Source organism: Meleagris gallopavo, chromosome 8, assembly GCF_000146605.3.
Source record: "Meleagris gallopavo isolate NT-WF06-2002-E0010 breed Aviagen turkey brand Nicholas breeding stock chromosome 8, Turkey_5.1, whole genome shotgun sequence".
Classification (NCBI taxonomy): domain Eukaryota; kingdom Metazoa; phylum Chordata; class Aves; order Galliformes; family Phasianidae; genus Meleagris; species Meleagris gallopavo.
The window spans coordinates 16,484,544-16,504,346 of record NC_015018.2 but is presented as its reverse complement, the minus strand read 5'-3'; the positions used below and the strand labels follow the sequence as shown (position 1 = coordinate 16,504,346).

Here is a 19,803-nt window from a genome sequence, read left to right as displayed (position 1 = left end):
CACTCAGAATAAAATCTGGTTTACTGACAGTCAGCGCAAGCTCGCTCACACCAAATGCCATGCATATTGTAGGGCTGCCATCCTTGGAGACCAAATGCGACCTAAACCAGCCACCTCACACAAATGGCTGCTCAGGCATGTACGGTGATGCAGAACCTAGAGCATCTCAGAATCACAGCCTACTGCAAAATGTGTATGTGTATTAATGGCGTGCACAATCACGCACACTAACTGGCAAACGGAAAAATCCTCAAAGCAAACAGCTTTACCAGCTGTGGACAGGTTAAGACAAGCCTTGATAGAGAAACACCCATTAACACCCTTTTTTTTTGAGACTGGACATGGCAGTTCTGTGCCAGCTTTCCGCAGGCAGGACTGGAGAGCAGTGCCTACTGGAGTTAGTAGTGTGACTCTGAGGTACCCTCATCCTCTCAACAGCCATCCTTGCAGGAATAGTCCAGTCTGTGTAGTGCCCATGCAGACTGCACTAGCAGTGCAATCCAGCCAGCCAAACCCTTGCTTTGTTTTCTCTTAGACAAATATGTCGTAAACTCCAGATTTCAGAAATTTCCCTTGTGCAAATAAGACCGAAGAGAGGAGAAAATGTCAGGAATCAGAGCCGGTAAGCTTTGCTCTGGTTAGTAGTGGAAAAGAAAGAGAAGGGGATGCTCGAGGGAAGGCTGCTGGCTGGGACAAATCAATATGTAATATTTTCTATGGTCTTGAGAGTGGTACTGTACTACGTTACTGTATATAATGTACTATTGATTATATCATATCATATAATCACCTATAAACGGATATATCTCATAGCCAGAAGGCAGCGGGCTCAGTTATTACTCTGGGCCACCAGATGGGCATTACCCATGCCAGGAAAATACCCATCTTAGCACCATCCGTGAGCTAAAAGTGGAGCAGCAGAGTGGCATGGTTCTGGCCATTGCACAGCGAATGCCACTCCAGGCTTGTGGGAACACTGCCTGGCCATGAGCACATTCACAGGCACATGGAGGAGGGAAAAGGTCTACGCAGATCCCTTAACCACTTCCTCGCAGGGCAGCAGGTTTCAGAGATTCACAGACTAGAAGACACTGAAAGAGGCTGAAGTATGAGGAACAATAGTGAAAAAGCAGAAAGGTAATTGTAACGTAAGTGGGAGAACTTGATCTTTGTTTAGACAGGGTTATCAGACAGCCAGGCTTGTGTCTGATGAAACAGCAGGCAGAGATTCTGCATGGAGGGTATGGCGGTATATCAGCATTGGTGAGACACAGGATTATAACCGGTCACACCAAAGTTAGACCGAGGGGTGATAGCACAAAGATACTCAGCACAGTTGGAGAAGATTATAATGAGCAGACTTGCCTCAGATGAGATGAAGGATTATGACAAAGGAAGATTCACTTCAGCTGGGACAGGAGGTTATAACAGACAGACTCACCTTGGATGTGACAGATGCTAATAGCGGGAGACTCACTCACTTCAGATAAAAAGGGGTTATAACAGAGATAAATGCACCTCATTTGAATTGGGGGATAACAGGGAAAAAAACAGGTGGGTGATAAGATGGTTTATCACAGGGAAAGCTTCACTTTGGATGTGATTCACTTTGGGGCAGGACATTTATAATGGACTCATCTCAGAGGGGATGAAGGGGCTCTTACAGACATGGGATGGCACAGCAGAGACCGAGACATCTGGAAGGTGACAGAGGCAGTGCAAGGAGATTAGGTTGTTCTAGAGGGCTGTTGCAGAGACAGCGATGCATTTCTGGTAATGCTTCTACCAAAAAAAAGGGGCTTTTTTTTTCCTAGGAAGAAAAAAGGGTTATAAGGAAGGCTGATAAGCAATACAGTAATTCATTTTAGGTAGAAGGGGGGGCTCTCACAGACAAAGATTCACATATTTTAGGAGGGAGTTTTATAACTGAAATATGGGTTGTGATAAATTATGAGCTAATACGTAGCAGAATGGGACAGAGATCATAACAGAAAGTAATATGTGTTGAATTGGACAGAGCGCTCCATAGCTTCTCTGTTGAAACATGAAGTCGGGTACAGGATTATCCATGTTATCCAAGGGGTTGAAAAACCCATCTGGGATACGAAAGGCCATAATCAGATGAGAAGGAAACTGTAATGGCGATACAGCTTGTATCGGAAGTGGGAAGTAACAACAAAGACTGCTCCCTTCCAGACTGCAGTAGAGGACTTTCTCCATTTCAGGCTTCCTCAACCCTCTGCAGTGCAAGCCCACCCTCAGCACTCCAGATTTTCTGTGAACTGCCTCTCTGGTAGCCTCCTAGCGATGCTAATCGCTGTGCTTTGCTCCCATTTTATGCTCAGCAATGGAGATTTGGCAATTTTTAACACTGAAAATCAGTGGAACCGCAACTCATCTCTGAGCTGAGCACCATTCTCCACAGCCTCGCTCACACCGGGCAGGAGCATCCCACGGAGCAGGCCAGCAGCCAGAGCAGACAGAAGGGGCTTCCCAGCCCGCAGTCCGTCCCCCTGGAGCAACACGGCTCCGTGTGCAGCACAGGGCCCCTCTCCTGCTGCCCTGCTCTCGCCCGCACCCGCTGCCGCCCCGTGCCAGGGTGCTGCTAACTCCCTGTTTTCTCTGTCTGTGCCCTGCAGATGTATCCGAGGGCTCCGTTCCCAACGGAGACTCCCAGAGCAGCGTGGACAGTTTGCGGAAGCACCTTCGTGGCGACACTTTCACCCAGCAGCAGCTGGAAGCTTTAGATCGAGTTTTTGAGCGTCCTTCTTACCCTGACGTCTTTCAAACATCAGAGCACATCAAATCTGAGCAGGTGAGGGCCCGGCCTGCGAATGCGGACCTGTAGGCGCCTGCAGGGTGATGGCAGGGAGATTCCCTCACTGAAGCCCCTCTCTCTTTCCTCACCCCCTTCTCTCACACTGCCCTGTCACTGCACATACATCACATTCACATTTTACAGCACTTTCCAGTTGTACTGATGTACACGTGGACACAAACTGTCTCCTATTCTGAACTGGCCATCCACACGCATAGTGCTCTCCCTAAACCTCAGCTCCTTTCCCTGGCACAGTCACTTACCACACACACACACACACACACACACGCTCTGTGACTGCACAGCTCCGAATGCCAGCAGGGCACGGCACAGCACAGGAGCTCTCGCACTCTCACATCACACAGGAGCAGTGAGTCGCAAGCTTTAATTGGGCTTGGAGCGTTTTCTCTCTCGGCCCAAGGCTGAGACTTGACTCCCGTCTCCAGCCCAGTTTTCTGCACTTCTGCAGCACTGCCCCCCTCTCCCCGCCTCCCCCGCTCTCCCGGCCTTTTATCCCAAAAGCTGTTTGTCTTAATAAAATGAAAATCAAAAGTCTTTTTAAACCGCCCCAAGTCATAAACCAACAAAGGAAGAGAAGGAGAGGTTGGCTGTGGACTCCCTTCATCCCAGAGTCCCTGGGTTTATTACAATGAATAACCTTTATTTACTTTCATTAGACTATTAAGCACCAGCACAGTCATTTTTCCCCCTGAAACTCTGAGCAGGGCCCATAAAGCAAATCCGAAGCCTAATTGAGTTCATTTTAATTTCTCTCCGATCACAGCGAATTACTCTGGTGATAAATCAGGGGGCAGGCTCACCCCCAGTAGAAGGCCTAATTTGCAGCTAATTACAAAACTGATTTCTACAGGAAGATCAATACGAGAAGGAATTGGAAATGACGAGGCAGTCCTAGGCAGGCAGGGATGGGGCGGGGAGGGGGCAGTGTGCAGGGAGCCTGCTGCAGGAGGGGGAGACGTGGGGAGGGGGCTGGGGAAGCGCCTGGAAAAAACACAGCAGAAAGAGCAGAAAATCAGTTTTAATTTAACGTAATATTAATCAGAGCAACTTTTCCTGCTGTTCTGTAGCCTTCCCGGTTTCTCCAGCTCCCGCGTCTGGTCCGGAGGCTGCCACAATAAAAAGGCAATTACCAGAGCCTTTCGGACAGGACACCCTTTCAGATTCAATGGCTCTCCCCCTCCCACCCTTCTGTTAGCCATGTGGCTCCCCCCTCCCCAATTTCATACCCCAGTGCACAGAGTGACAGAGGCAGAGGATGAGGCTTCTTTGTTTGTTTTTAAAGAGCTAGGACAGGGGCAGCGGCACAGGGGACAGAGCTGGCTGCAAGGGGCCGGCACCGGCTGCTTCCTTCAGCCCCACGTCCCAGTCACGCCACAGCCATCTTCTGCCCCAAGTGTCCTTGTCACCGGGGCAAACATCTCTCCTTTGTCCCCCCCGAGCTTGTATAGGTGGGTGTCCCCTCTGCCCACAGCGCTGAACGAAGGCTTGGCCATGTCACAGAAATGGAGGCAGATTCCATGCCCGGCCTGACCCCTCATCCCCTCCACAGCAACACGCAGGAGGGTGGAATAGCTCATCCCAGGTCCCCCCCCTGCAGCCCTCTTGTCACTTCATCTTCTCCATTTCCTCCTCCTCCTCCTCTTCCATCTGTGCAGGGGTTTGCATCTCTCCTCTTCCTCCCTCCCATCTGACACCGCTCCCTTTCTCTCAGCGCATCAATAGCAAGCTGTCTTTCTCCTCTCTTCCCCAGGGTAATGAGTACTCCCTCCCAGCTCTGACCCCTGGTCTCGATGAAGTCAAATCAAGTCTATCCACCTCTGCTAACCCAGACCTGGGGACAAATGTGTCAGGACCCCAGACGTACCCTGTGGTGACCGGTAAGCTGCCTGACCAAACAGCAGAACCAAGCTTTTAATTTATTTCCCTCATCACCATTAGCTTCTGCTTTTTCTGCTAATACAAGATACCCCTCTCTGGCAAATTTGGACAGAGACAGAAAGACTGTGGAGGAAGTTAGGGGCCAAGGGAAGCTTGCAATTCAGTGCTGGCATTATGGGGTACACCTGGATGTGCCCAGGTGTGACTCACAGACAGGCATCCCTGAGTGTGAAGCCGGCACTTGTATGCCCCGTGGCTTAGAGATGGCTGCTGGAGAAGCACAGCTATGTCCACATGTGCACTGTGACTTTTCCCTCTGTGTCTGTGAATGAGAGGTTCATAGTTCACCTATGCATTTGGTTTTCTTGGGAGAAATACTAATTTAAGTTTTCTTCAGCCCCGGCATTTGGAACGGGCGTTGCAAACTAAGTACTGAGGTCTGCTGAACTATGACCGTGACTTCTGTAAGGCCAGGAGTCTCTAATAGCAGCTGGCAAAAGAAGGTTGTTCACAGCCTCCCTCCTTCCCTTACTTGTGGGCACATGAAATCCAGGTGTGGCTGGGAGGGAAGAAATGATAGCAAGTGCAAGGCAGCAGAGGAACTGGGATGGCAGAAGTAGGAGGCAATTTGGGCAGCTGCTGCTCCACAGACACTTTCTCTGCTGGCGGCATCAGCCAGCCTGGTGACACGGCACTCCCTGTTAGATGGCCTAGCTCATGCATGTCTGAGCCATAAGGAGACGCTCTGCTACCAAAGCCCCTTCTTCTAAAGCTTCAGTTGCTGCTGCTCTCTCTCATATGCTGCCCTTCTCCTAACTTGCTTAAGCAGCCAGCGAGGCCCAAGGGATTTGCCCCTCCTTGATATTTCCCTCTTGCCTTACAATCACTGTGGCCCCTCCAGAAATCTCACACTATAGTTGACAAGTAAGTTATGGCAGAGATATAAATCTTTGTTGCCTCTTAGGCCAAAAGCAGGCCTCTGGTGGCCCAGAACAAACAGCAGTTTCTAGCTCAGTTGTTTTTCCTTGTAGAAGCTGCAGCTAACAGCATTATTGCTGATGCGGGCTGATTGTTCAGCAAATGCTGAGCAAAGGGATGATGTTGCATGCAATATTTGGCTACCAGGAACTCTGAGACCAGGCAGGATCAGTAGCAGCTATCCTAGACAGAATCGTAGAATCATTACAGTTGGAAAAGATCTCTAAGTTCATCTAGTCCAACTGTCCACCTACCATCAATGTTGCCCACTAAACCATGTTCCTTAGTAGCACATCTACCCATGCCTTGAACACCTCCTGGGACGGTGACTCTACCACCTCCCTGGGCAGCTCATTCCAGTGTCTGAGTGCTCTTTCAGAGAAGTTTTTCCTGAACCTCCCTAGTACAACTTGAGGCCATCCCCTCTTGTCCTAGCGCTATTACCCAGGAGAAGAGGCCAACCCCCACCTTGCCACAACCTCCTTTCAGGGAGTTGTAGAGGGCAATAAGGTCTCTCCTGAGCCTCCTCTTCTCCAGACTGAGCAATCCCTCAGACATTCCTCATAAGTTCTGTGCTCCAGTCCCTGCGCAGGTTTGTCGTCCTTCTCTGAACGTGCTCCAGGGCCTCTATGTCTTTCTTGTAGTAAGGGGTCCAAAACTGAAGACTCCCCCACTCAAGACTCTGCCTCACAAGGCAAAGACACAGAGGATCCAGTGTGAGGTTTGCAGTATAGCATGGAGCGCCATGTGGAGGTGAACTGCATATTTAAGAACTGCCTAGAAAGCTTGACACCACTGACTTCTCAAGGCCTTTTCTGCTATCAGGCTTGACCCAGGATCCTTGTAGCCAAACAGTTTCTTAGCTAACCAGAGAATGGCTTAGCTATGGCAAAACTGTTCCATCTTTGTATTTGCATGTGCAAGAGAACATTCAGCTGGTGTCTGCCTACCATTTAGCAGATCTACAACTCTTACAGGAAACACTTCCCTCTGCAAGGGGGGCAAAGCCAACAGGAAAGCAGCACTGCCCTTCCTTCATGGAATGCAGATTCCCTTAGCTGGATTGAAAGGTGAGGTGCCTACAATCACAATTTAATATTCAATAGGGCCATTAAAGTAATCTTTTTCAGTCCTCCTTTCTAAGAGATGGAGCATTTCAGGCTACTGACATGGTAACTGAATTTCTGAAGGCTGGGGACACTGCATGAGCTCTGTACATCTGACTCTCAGAAATGAACAAGAGGAGACAGATTTGGCCCCATAGAAGAGGCTGTGGGCTGAGGCAGAAAGTCTCCTCTTTGTCCCCCACATCCTGCGCCATCCCCACCCTGCTTTCTGCAAAACTCCCAGCTCGGCTCAAGAATATCCCCATCTGATCCATCTGGATCCAAGAGTGAGAAAAGTTCATTTCAAACCCAGCTTGACATTCCCAGGTGGCAACTTAGTGCTAACATCTCAATCTGTATGCAACATTTCAATCAGCGCAGAGTAACAAAAGCAGAACTATTAGTGCTGGGAGATGTTCACTGGTGGTAATGATGGGGAAACTCAGAAAGTGGAAATGAAAAGGGAAAAAAGACTCAACACCCTGAAAAGCAGTGGGGAAAGAAGGGCAGAGGATTTTTCCTCTACACTTAGGCCAGGATCCAATGTTTGGATTAATGGTGCCATTACCCAAGAAAGGACTTCAGATAATGTTCATTCTTAAAATGTTTTTGTTGGCAATTAAATGGTTGCAATTATTGATCTTCATTGATCGAGTATCCCTGATTTGCGTAATCTATTAAAGATGAATGATTCCTGATATGTTGCTGTGGGGATGGGCAGTGCTTTAAGGAAGGACCAGAGAGGTGAGGAACTCAGGGCTGCCTCCTGATCTACCTCTGGGCAGGAGCCAAGAAAGAGGCTGGGAATTCCTCTCAAGAAGGGATATTGGCATCATAGTGAGTACAGAATTGCTGGCTGCCTGGTTTGCTACTGTAGTGTCAGCTCTGAATATATCTCTGCTCTTGTCCCAAGTGATGTCTGAAACAAATCCACCCATACGGCGTACAAATTCTGTGTGCAGTTATTTCAGGATGTAAGAATGTTTCCCGAGCTCAGTCTTCCCAGGCAGAAAAGATACCACTAGCTCTTTCCAAACCGAAGCTGTCTGACACTGGGTTCTTGCCCTTTCCGAAGACCTTAGAGAAAGTCCTCCTTTCTCTGGCTCATGACTAGTATGCCTGAGCACGTTCTCTCAGCTCTCACAGGTCTAAGAACGTGCCCCTCCAAACATTAAAACCTCAATAATAAGTAACTGAAATATTAAATACAGATGATGCTAAAATCCCTTTAGCTGTCTGTGTGCTTCATAGAACCGAGAGCTAGAAATGCTGGCAGCCACCTCCCCAGCATGCAGGAAAGCCCTCCCCAAAGTCCTAGTCATCAAGTTCTGGTCATACGAACTCACTAGGACAGGAAATATGTTTCCACTGCCCTTTATAGAGAAAAGACTGCAGGCATTTGCAACTTTCACATGAAGTACCAGAGAGAAAGCTCTTAAAAGCTGCCTGAGAACATGATCTCATCTCTTCCTATGAGCCAGCTCCACCTTGCCTCATGTTGCATGTCTATGACAGTCAAACTGGCAAAGTTCCTGACAGTTTCTTGGGCAATACCTTTGGATACAGTCAGGTTTCTTAGAAGCAAAGACCCAAAGTTAATCATACCAGTATGAGGCACTTACATGCAGTTCAACACTAAGACAAGACATCTGTTAATCAGAGACTTTCTACTTCAGTTATTTCTGTTGAAGGCAAACAGATCAGGCAGTATAAATCTGTACAGGGCTAGGCAAACACAGAAAACTTCAGTAGCTTTCTTTCGTCCAGCACTTTGCACAGGTCTTTGATTTCTGGGCAGTACTCAGCAGCTAACACCCCAGAGGTGAGCAGAGGAGAATCTCGCTTTTTAGTCACTGGCAACAGGAGTACTTTAAAAGCAGAAACTGTTTACAAAGCCTAGAATCCTTGAGATCTCTCTTTAAATACTACTGGAAGTTGTGTCTTTTGGAATGTATGTACCTGAAGTGAGGTATCTTCAAACCAGACTTAGTTCTGGAGACTTGGGTTAATAGCTGTGAACAGTCCTTTCCCACTCCACAAGCTAGCCCAGAGCCTATCCAGCAGAAAGGCAGCACTGTGGGAAATCAAATACAATGGACTTAATTAAATCCTGGCAGTTTTAACTAAATAGACTTCGTTTTCCAGCCCACTGCAACAGTGTGATCTACAAAGAGGAGTGAGGCAAAAGTGATGCCCAAGAAAAGAAAGCAAAAAAAAAAAAATCACATCACCAACTTCTAACGCTGACCCCAGTGGGAATATGTGTGCACTTCTCTTCCTGTGAGGAAGTTTATGAGCTCTTCTGTGCCATGGTTAGTCTCTATAAACAAGAACAGGTATAATTTAAAATCTTTATCGCTCACCAAACTAGCAACCAGGTTCTGTATAGAAAATGTTTCCTTTTCACTGGGAAATACATTTTTCCCAAGGAAAACAAATAATATCCAGGGTGAGAAATAATGACAACAACCACTCACGATCCGTCAGACAAAGGCACCAAACAAGCACAGATTCCATAGGTCTCACTTTCTTCCAGGCCTTCATCTCTGGCATGGGATCAGATTTTTTTGCATTACATCAATGTTTAAAATTCAGTTACTATTTTCAACATGAATGTATGCAAAAATAATTCTAGTTACTGGATCTAAGGCTATTTGATATGTCTAAAAGTCATGCAAAAATAGTAGTTAAAAAGCACCTGACAGTTTTAAGAAAGTTGGGATGCTAAGCACGGAGAAATGGCTGGCTAGACACCTGGGTCCAAAGTTTTCTGAAATGATAAACCATCTTTTGAAGACCTTAACCTCCTGCAAGGTGAAAAGATAATATTTCCTTCGTTTCAGCTTAGTGAGTGAACTGAAGAGAATTTTGTTCTGTTCAATAACCAGGCCATTCAAAACTAAGAAACAAACTAGGATTTGAAAAAGCAGGAACATTTGTTTTCCTCTGTCAGTGAGTGAATTAAACTTGGTGTGAAAGGATGAGATCTATTAGTTCTAAAATCAGGTTCTATAATCACTTCATTTTCCTCCATATATATATATATATCTTTTCCTTCATTTAATAAGTCATTTTTAATGCAAAACCTGCTTAGAAAGGCTTGCCTTTTTTTGATTCAATATATTTGGGAAGTCAGGAAACTTATGGTCATTTTATGTAATTAGCACGAATAAATTGCAAATACTGTTTTTAATTGAATTCTAATTTCCATTAAATACAACTTGACACAAATCACACAGAAAAAAAAAGTGTTAATAATCTAATAAAATAATAATATGGACTCATCATTCATTATTTTCCCATATAATAATATGTAAAAACAAATTACGTTAAACAACATAATTTCTTAAATAAATATGCACAGATGCAATTCACCTACTTAGCAAAAAATGAAATAACCACGTTTACTGTAAATTTCGTATTTGTCTAAATTCTTATTACCATCCTAAAATTCAGCCTTTTAGAAAAGAGCCAAATAGTGCAAATGTGAAACTGGTTAATCCAGCTTGCTTTTTTCAATAATGATGGAAACTGACCATTAAACTCAGTTGTACTTTTATTGTTACACTGAGAGTGAGTTCATTCCTTGTTCATACTGGTGAAAATTTCCACTTCTCTGACTTCCTTCAGCTTCTGACACCAGTGAGCAACAGCTCTGGCTTGAATGAGCTGACTCAAGGCTTCTCTAACGAACTGCCAAGGGCCACGCACTGGCTTTGGTGATGGTGAATCCTCCTGATGAAGACCAGCAGCCTGCTGCTCACTATCATGGCTACGGCAGCCAAGCAGCCTGTTAGGCACATCTCTGGCCACCCCAGTGTCCCAGAAATGGAATATGATAATCACTCACACGGCTGCTGTGTGACTGCTATGATCCCGCCATAAAGGAATAATAAATGAGACATTTTCTGTGAGGATGGAAATGTGCCAAATTAAGCACATGGAATTGCTGAGGGACAGAGAGGATGAGGAACGACACCGAGTTCCATATTCTGCACTTCTGAAGTAAGTGCTTGCTTCTGCAAGGAAGCTGCAAGCCTCTACTTAAGTTGAGGAAGTGGCAAAAGTAGGTGTTCATAGCCTCCAAATCTCATCAACTGTTTCCCATATCTAAAAAGAGATAATATCTTCTCATCACGTTAAGGAATTTGGAACGGCAAAAGGTGTTACTACTATTCCCTGAGACCAAATGGCCGAGGGTGACGGATGATCAGATGAATGATCCCTGGAACTGACAGAAATAGCAGGGGAAAACAGGAATCACACAAACTATTGCCATGCTTCCAATGGGAGCTTCACTAACAATAACTTTATGATGCTGAAGAAGGCAGCTCATGGACCTGAAAGCACAGTGAACTGAGGAACCCAGAAATGGATGGGACCGAAGGAAATAATGCCTTCCTTAATTAGCATAAGCGTTACAGCAAGAGCAGTCAATTGGCAATCCCTGTCCAATTTCCTTAGCAAGGGGTGCCATTTAGGCTGCCACACGCTGTGACAAAAAGGGACTTCCTTTATAGAGACGAGTTACACAGTCTTCCCAACAATTCAGTTTCTGCCTTTTCTTTTGAGGCTAAATGAAGGAACAAGTTTGGCTATGATGAAAATTTCTGTGATGTAGATATTTGCTCACTGACAGCAAAGACTGTGCTTTATATTTGAGTTAAGCAACAGCTGTCAGCAGATGTTAATAACTTTTGATCTCCATCAACTCTATTGGATTTAACCAGGCCAGCTGCTTGTACAATTAAAATTGCCCACTGCAGTCTTTCAGAGAAATGGAGAGCTTAGGGCAATCTTTGGCCCCTCTTTGTAGGGGTAGGATTGCCCTGGACTCCCCAGAAAGATCTATCCGATCCCCTGATCAGCAGACTGTCCTTGTGATGAAAGCTGGGGAGACACCTTTTTGTTGTATGAACTGCGTGAAAAAATAATGTGCTCTGTTCTAATTACATTTCCCAGTATATATTTCAAAAGCATTTTGTTTAAGATGTAACATTCAAGTCCCTGCCCACCAGGGAGTGTGAGCACATGCTTCACTTAAGGTGGACTGTAATCTATAAAGGCAACACCCGAATGGGCTGGGATGCAAGAAAGGGGACAACAGTACGAACCCATTGAACTTGTGTGTGCCAAATGTACAGGCACAACTTTTTCCCTCTGACTTAGAAGTGCATCTTCCTCTATCAGTTCCCTCTGCAAACAAATGTAGTTAGAGCCACAGAAAGTTGACTTCAGTGGAGTTCTCGAATGAATGACTTGAACAGTATTCAACCAGTTTCAAAGATGTTTAGCTCCATGTTTAGCTAGGTATGATGGCTATGAAAGGTCAGTTTCTCTCTGAAGTAACAGATAGAGGTAGCAAGTCAGATTACATGGAGAGCAGCAATTAGATCAGATGAAAAATATGGATTTGTAGAATTCAGTTTTGTAAAAAATAGGGTTCATGGGTTTAAAAATTTGACATCATGGTATCAACAGTTTTTACTTTCTTGGAAAGCAATCCAAGAGCAATTCTTTCAATTCTTTCAATCCTTTTTTATTATTTTTTTTTTTTCTTTAAGCATATATTTAATCAATCCATGAGTTAAGTATTGGGCTAGGAATCTGGATGGATCTTGCAGAAATTAAATAAAACCCAGATGTGAAAAATTTATTCTCCAGTCAGCACAAGTTTAAAGAGAAGGCAAGAAATGTGCAACGAGAAGTAGGCTAGTTTTTACATATTTTCTAGTTGCTCTAGCAAAGGTCTGTTACTAAACAGAGAAGGAAAAAAAATGATTTTTATCTTCAGTGCCACCTGCATAATGCTCTTGCAAAATAAAGCTAGGAAAAGTGGTTCTTCTGACATGGCAGAAAACAGAAGTCAAGACAGGCTGTGTTAGTCCAGTCTGGTCTTTTGCATGACTTTTCTGAGCCAAGATTCTCAATGAGATGAAGCAATGCAACTCCACAGACTGTAGTGTAAATGCACAGTTTATGAACACTGAGAACCCCCTCCCATTCCGCTTGCCACACTGAAACCTTTCTAAGGAATTTATTAGCACAGGAGAAATGTAAATATGGAAAACTTCAGTGGTGGGTACAAGCAAAGAGTCCCAAACCACCTGACATAAGGTTCAGCTTTGACACAGGCTTCCTGCGTGACCTTGTGTACATCTTCTCTGTGCTGAGTTCCTCACAGACTAAGCCGATCCCTGGGGGATGCCGTAAGGGTACGTGCTCCAAAGAGAATGAGGCACTGAGATCATGAAAATATTTTAGAAAGACGGCAGGAAAAGGTGAAGGACTCTAAACACTATCAAGACCGTGTGCAGTGTTGTCAAGTGGAAGCACACAAGCCAACTCCTCTGTAGGGATGTGCCATCCTGATATTCTTCCTTTACTGCAAAGAAAAGGAGCACTAAAGGCAGCCAGCTTATCTTCCAGGAAACCAGCAGTGAAAAGCAAGCCGCTTATCTAGTCCTGTGAACCCCCCTGCTTCTTTCCCTTCAGCAGCAGAGAGCACGATAAAAGCTGAGATGAGTCTCTGTAGGAACCCAAAGCTGTGAATCTTCCTCTCACCCTGTCTGGCCAAAATCCCTTCATTCTCAGGGGGAATTTAGGCCAGAGATCACCGGTTCTAGCTCTCCGCCAGAATAACAGAGGAGAGGGTTAGAAAGGAAGAAAAACAGCCATAACTCAGCAAGTACAGTCAGAAAGAAAGGAGCTGGAGATGCAGAAAATATGTAGTCCTCTGCTATGTTTCCAGATATATCCCCACCCTGCTGACCCTTTCAAATTTCCCCGTCCGTGATATTGTGTGATATTTGTTTGTTTAGAAAGAAGGCTATTGTGTACCTTTTAGAAGAAAGAAGCCTGGAAGATGAATAGCTTTCTGCTCCCCTGGAGAAGGGCTGCACCTCATCCCATCCCCCAGCCACTTGCAGGTCCATTTCCATACTAGTAAGATACTGTTAGATATCCTGGGATCCCCAGTACCATCTCACCAAGGGACCCCCATGAGACTCAGAAGTGCCAGGAGAGCTGGCTTGCAGGCCCTAGCAGGACTTGTGGCAGGAAAGACCAAGTACAGAGCTTCTTTCCCTGTTCTCCATCCCATATACTAAAAAATAATTAGAGACTGGAGAAAATCAGAAGTAAAAACAAAATCGGTGCAGCTGAAGTTTGAGATGGTTAAAATGAAAAATGGGACTGTGTCACTCACAGGTGGATAGATAGATCAATCAATTGATCTCGTCTGTACTGACACAGTTTGAAGCTGTAATTCACTGGTGGGGCAATTATTCCAGCACAAAGGGGTGTGGGTTATATCAGAGACAGAATCCAGGTGCTTTCAGTCAGTGAAGAGTTGGACAACAGAAGGGTAAAATTCATAAGCGCCATCCACCAGTAACGATGCATGGGATATAAACTATGTCCACACAGTTGCAGAGTGGAAACTGAAAGACAGACATACAAATAGACATGTGAAAGTCTGAGGTGTGGTTGTGCAAACATTTACTGTCTCACCTTGCCCTCCTCTACCCTCTGCTTTTCTTAGAGAGCAGTGCTCAGCAGCACTATGTCCCAGTTCTCTTTGCCATCTTGCTCTTGACTTCTTTATCCCCCTGCACTAAGTGGTGCTGCGTCTGCAAGGTGTGAGGAATTTTTCTTCATAAGCCTTGATGTGCTCAAGAGAAGGCTGGGCTCATCTCTGCAGTGAGCCTGACAGGGGCTTTAATAGCCTCAGAGCACCGGGACAAATAGCTTCTGGTCCCTTAACCCTGCACAGCTTTGCAAGGCAAGGCCTGGCACTGTTGTTCCCATCGTGAGGGCTTTAGGCAGTCTTTCAGGCTGAAATCCTCTCTGTGGTGGCTGGGCAGAGCGGAAATCCAGGGGCTGGATCAGATTGTCCTAATGCTACAGCAGCTTAAGCAGTCTGTTTTACCAGAGATTATGGTTTCACTTACACAGAGCGCCTGAAAAATGCCACGGTTTAGGAAGGATTATAGCTGAAAATTCCATGCTTTAAAAGAGAAATAAAGCAGGGGAGGGACTAGGAAACCCAACGTGCCCAGGGGCTGTGCAAACAGGATTAACCTCTGCCCACAGCACCTCTTGCTTCTGCCCACCCACATTTCCCGCGTCCATCTTCTCCCCAACAGCTCCCTACACTTGCCGTCTCCTGCACAGCACAGAGAGCAGCAAGGAGACTGGAAAATGCCCAGAACCAAGGTCTCCCCAGTTTATTTTGCTAGATCTGTACACTCTCTTGCCATCTGATGACAATAGAGCCAGAAGAGAAATAGCTTTGGGGGTTCTCCATCTACTGCCTGGGCACTGGCTTACAAGGACTCACTTGCAGGACTGTAGGCCAGTATCCAATAGTAAAAAGCAGTGCCTGGAAGCTGACGTGCTGCTCACTCTGGTTACACTAATTAACTGCGTAATAATCACCGCAGACTCCAGCTTCTGTTCATCACATCCCTAAGAAAAGTTCCTTGCCCAACAGAACTTCCAATGGCAAAAAGGGAGAAGAAACAACAGTCCCCACTGAGCATACCAGAGGCTTCCAATACATAATCTAAACAAATGGGAACTGCACATCTTTTGGCCACAACTGATCCTTACTAGTCAAATGACCCACGACCATATGTCTTTGCTGCAAAGGAGTCTCACAGCTCATAGATCCTTGACGGCCATCTAGGTTAGAGGCACTTGGAGGAGAACACAGATGGAAAATTATCATTTTTGCTAGGTAACAAACCTTTGGAAACAAATGCCTCAGGATAAACAGCATTCACAAACAGAAACTGCCCAGCCCTTAATTGTTTAGGTGAGCTCTGCAGCCTCACAATAACGTGCCTAGAGTCAGTTAATGCCAATTCTACTTTAATGAGGCCAGATTTATCATCTAATTATACGTCTCGTTTGTATCTCTGTGTAAATCAAAACCACCACAACTAACTTATATACCATTGGCAATACTTGCCATGATGGCAGAGAGATGGCCTTTATTAATTGGCTTTGGGTGGTTGGTTTGAGAGATGGTTTGGACCTTGTGCGAGCATGTCATCCGTGCTTCTCTTTCAGGTGTTTAAGTGCAGGACTCCATGGCTGCTGACCCAACAGTGCAGTACCACACTTTAGGGCACAGAGTTCTACAATTCCCAGACCTGTTACCTGGGAGCTCAGTTAGGAGCAGCTTCAGATCTGTATCTATTATGCTTGTGCAAATCTGCACATCAGAAATGGAGGTCCAATGCGAACAGCAGTGAAAATGAGACCTTGTATAAGTTTCCCACATTTTCTCTCCTCAATTCTATCTGTTCATCAGCCTGTCTGTCTAGAAACACTGTACTCTAGGAACTACCAGAAGGCAGTACTGAGTGCATGCCACTGTAAGAAAGATCAGTTGATTATTTATCTATTTATTTACCTATTTAATGGCACAGCTCAATTCTTCATTTTAACCACCACAAACTTCAGCTGCACCTCTTTTGTCAAAGCTTTTAAGGAGCTTGACCTGACAAGCTTTGGCCATCACATCGAGCATCTTCTTTAACAGATGCTCATAACCATGCTGCAGTCCTGGGGAAGATAGCCTTGGGTTTGAGAGACAAAGGGGTATAATTCCCTGGGCCAAACTGTGTGAGCATAGCATCGTCATGTGAGCAAGAGAAAACAGCAGGAAAGGGAGCATAGAAGCTTCAGAGCATTCTCCTCCTTCCCAACCCTATGCTTCTTCCTGTCCTCCCTCTCCCGCATGCTCACTCCCACACTCCCCTGCATCCCATTCCTCCCATCTGCCACTGCACTCCATTTTCTCATACCCTGCTGCCCTGCAGAGGCATCACTGCAGTCCGAGCCTAGCCCCCGGGTGCATTTACTGCTGTTGTCTCAGCACTGGCTCCTCTGATCTACTCCTAACCTTTTTTATTTTTATTTTTGTTTTTAAATTAGTTTCCCTGTAGATTTTAACCACTTCATTTTCATTTACCCATTTTGTTCTTCCTCTCCTCCCTTCCCACCCTCCTCTTCCTCCCCCTGTTCCCTTTGTCTGTCTGTGTCCATCCCTTACCCTACCACAGAAAACCTCTCCTCTCCCCTCAGTATAAAGCAAGAGCCTCATGGAGCCTCTCTCACCCCTTTCACCCCCACCACGCCGGTCGGCTCTGGGCAGGCTGAGCTTCAGCCCTTCCACATGACCCTTTCAGACGATGCGTCCACGCCTTGCTACAGTGCCTTCCTTCATCATGGTGCCCACTTTGGGCAGTCCAGCAGCCAGCCTCTGATAGCAGGTAACCGGCCTTGGCCACAAACTCAGCGGGGATGCTGCAGGCAATGGGGTCAGTTTCACCTGATGGGGAGACCAGTAAATGCTGCAAGCTCTTTGAGTGCAAGTGGGAAGCAGAGCAGTGGCGTTCTTATTCTGTGTATGCAGCATGCGTTCTCAGCTCCATGGAGAGTCACAGGGAGATTTCATGCTTGTCCTTCATTTTTGCAGAATAGAATGGGAAAAAAAGCTGTAACAGTATAGAAGTGACTGGGTGTCCCACCTGGCTGGGCTTGGGGCTTAGTAGGGAAGTTTGTACAGCAAAATCCTGCATTGTCTCCATAACCATAATGCGCCTGTGTACAGTGGGCCCAGCAAGGCTTCTGTGCACTAGCATAAGGTAGATGATTGAAGCTTGACTAAGTTAGCCAGCCCTGAGACTGCTAGCATGGTTGTTCAGCATGGCTTGTGAAAGCTACCAAGTGAGAGCAGTATGTAGTCAGTAGGTGAGCAGCACACCAGCTACACCGTGAGCTGCACTGAGGCAGCTGCTTCGCTGGCACCTTCATGTGATAGACCAGGCAGTCAAGACAAAAGGCACGGTCTGTATGTCATGACCAGAAAGGGTTGGTTAGAGACTCTGAAGTCAAGCACATGCAGACCTGTGGTGGTGGCCTTCAAGGGAAGGACAGAAATAGGTGGCAAAAATGGAGCACTTAGGAGCAGCAGGCTGGAGGGGAGAAAGGAGAGCGGAGTTTAAGGAAGGTAAAAGGGAAGTTCCTGTGTGAGGTGACTGAAGTGTCATTGCTGCAGAAGCTCAGACGTGGCTTGGATAAAATAGTGGCAATCTTTTTAGGTAACGACTGAGAGTGTTGTCACTCCACTGCCAAGGAACATAATTTGGGCAAGTTCTTCAGAGTGCAGACCACAGTTCCACAGTGCTCAAGAAACATATCTTACCTCTGCCTCTTTCATGTTCCTATCATTTTTTTCTCTTTTGATCTAACATCCTGCCTTTGTCTTCTTAGATGATATTTGTGTTTCCAAACCTCCCTCTAGGACAGTAGCAAGCAACTACAGAAAAGAATTTTGTGTTCATAACACTGTCCAAATCTTACTGCAGCCAATAAGAGCCCCTAAGCTCCAGGTATTCCTTTAAGCCAGGGCTTATACTGACAGATTCTCTCCAACAATGTGGTTCAATGGGGATGCTGTCATACATGACCACTCTCTAAGCTAGAAGTCACTGTTTTTCAGCAGAGGAACTTGCTTTAGGACCTTTACGGAGAATTAGACTTGGAAGAAAGTGTTCAAAAGCTCAAAGAAAGGCAGGGTGACGAAGATGCAGTTCTCCTTCAGAAGGCCCTAGGAGAAGGAAGTGTGACTAGAACTGGAAGCATGGTATAATGCTAGTTTTGCCATAACCCTCCAGTGCAATAATTTAATAATCTTGTTTACCTGGTAAACAAGAGAGAGGAGGCAGTGGAAGGGGGTTGCTTCTATGTAGCAGTACTTAAGAGTCCCTCTGCAGGACTCTCAGTCACTTTAGTGATACTGTACTTGTTTGTTATCTACAAGATTGGGATTTTGACAGACAATCACTTCCCAGCAAATCTTCCACACTGCATTTTGAATATCAGTTTCTGTAAGCTCACATCTGAATAAAAACACAGGGGCGTATGCGTGCAGATCAGGTAGCAGAGTGAGCGTGTACGTATTCCCACTTGAATGGAAGTGTCAAAGTGAATTAATTATGCCTGTTACTACACAATGTTCTCTCTAACTTTTCAGTGACACTGTTTTCTCACTCATCACCTGCTGTTACATCTCAGACTGGTGAATATAGAAAACCAAAAATACATGAATTTGAAGCACAAAAATTACTTCCCTTAAAAGAATGTGAGAAAAAAGAACTACATCTAGTAGGCATTAGTCATACTGCTTAATGTGTATCTACAAATCACTAAAGCAACGCCGGTGATTTAGAAGAGTAGAAGAGTGTAGAATATAAGTCCTCAAAGCATTATATATTTATTTTCATCAATATTGGGGAGTGGCTGGAAAATGGCTCGATCTCTGTCTAGCAGTTCTGTGGCCATTATCTCAGACAAAGTGAGCTGGGAATGTCAGCTGTGGCTCAGGAATCTCTTCAGGGAGAAAGAACTTACTTTTCCTTTTTCTTGAGCAAATCAGCTCAGCAACCTTTTAGTCAAGACCTACAAAAGCAATGACACTGCTTTAGCCCACCTAATACTGGAGAAATTTCCTCCCCCAGGGGTAATTCTCCACGTTGATTTTGTTTTCGCTCTGCTATGTAACTGTTACTTATTTCTGACACCCCTGACAACATCCATGCTTGTTCCAGGGCCTGCTTATCAGTTACTGTTCTGCGCTAGTCAAGCTACAGCAATTCTTATTCTTCCCATCACACATCCCAGCACAATTCCAGTGATTCCACTGGTGTCAGTGGGACATCCTTAAATTGTCACACTTCCAAAAGTAAATCAGACTCCAGCTCTCTAAGAATAAGTATTTCTTCAGAAAGGAGCAACAATTGGCACAAACTTCTTGGTGAGCTACAGCTAACCTAAGGAACATAAGGAACATGAAAGGCTTTGGTTGGCAGAACAGGCTGAGATCTCAGTAGACAGCACTGGATGTTGAGCTGTAAATCTCACAGCAGCTGCAGGGGAAAGATTATCTTAATTTATTTAGTTTTTCCTTTTCTTTCTTTTTTTTTTTTT

The 19,803-nt window shown here is 45.5% G+C and overlaps 1 protein-coding gene across 1 annotated transcript in view; it reads left to right on the top strand.

The window, feature by feature from the left end:
• PAX2 (paired box 2) overlaps positions 1–19,803 on the top strand; it is a 76,527-nt gene that overhangs the window by 48,191 nt on the left and 8,533 nt on the right. The window contains exons 5-7 of the mRNA XM_031554575.1: positions 2,640–2,815; positions 4,590–4,716; positions 16,875–17,084. Coding sequence (XP_031410435.1) covers positions 2,640–2,815; positions 4,590–4,716; positions 16,875–17,084 — 513 coding nt within the window. The remainder of the gene's footprint in view (positions 1–2,639; positions 2,816–4,589; positions 4,717–16,874; positions 17,085–19,803) is intronic.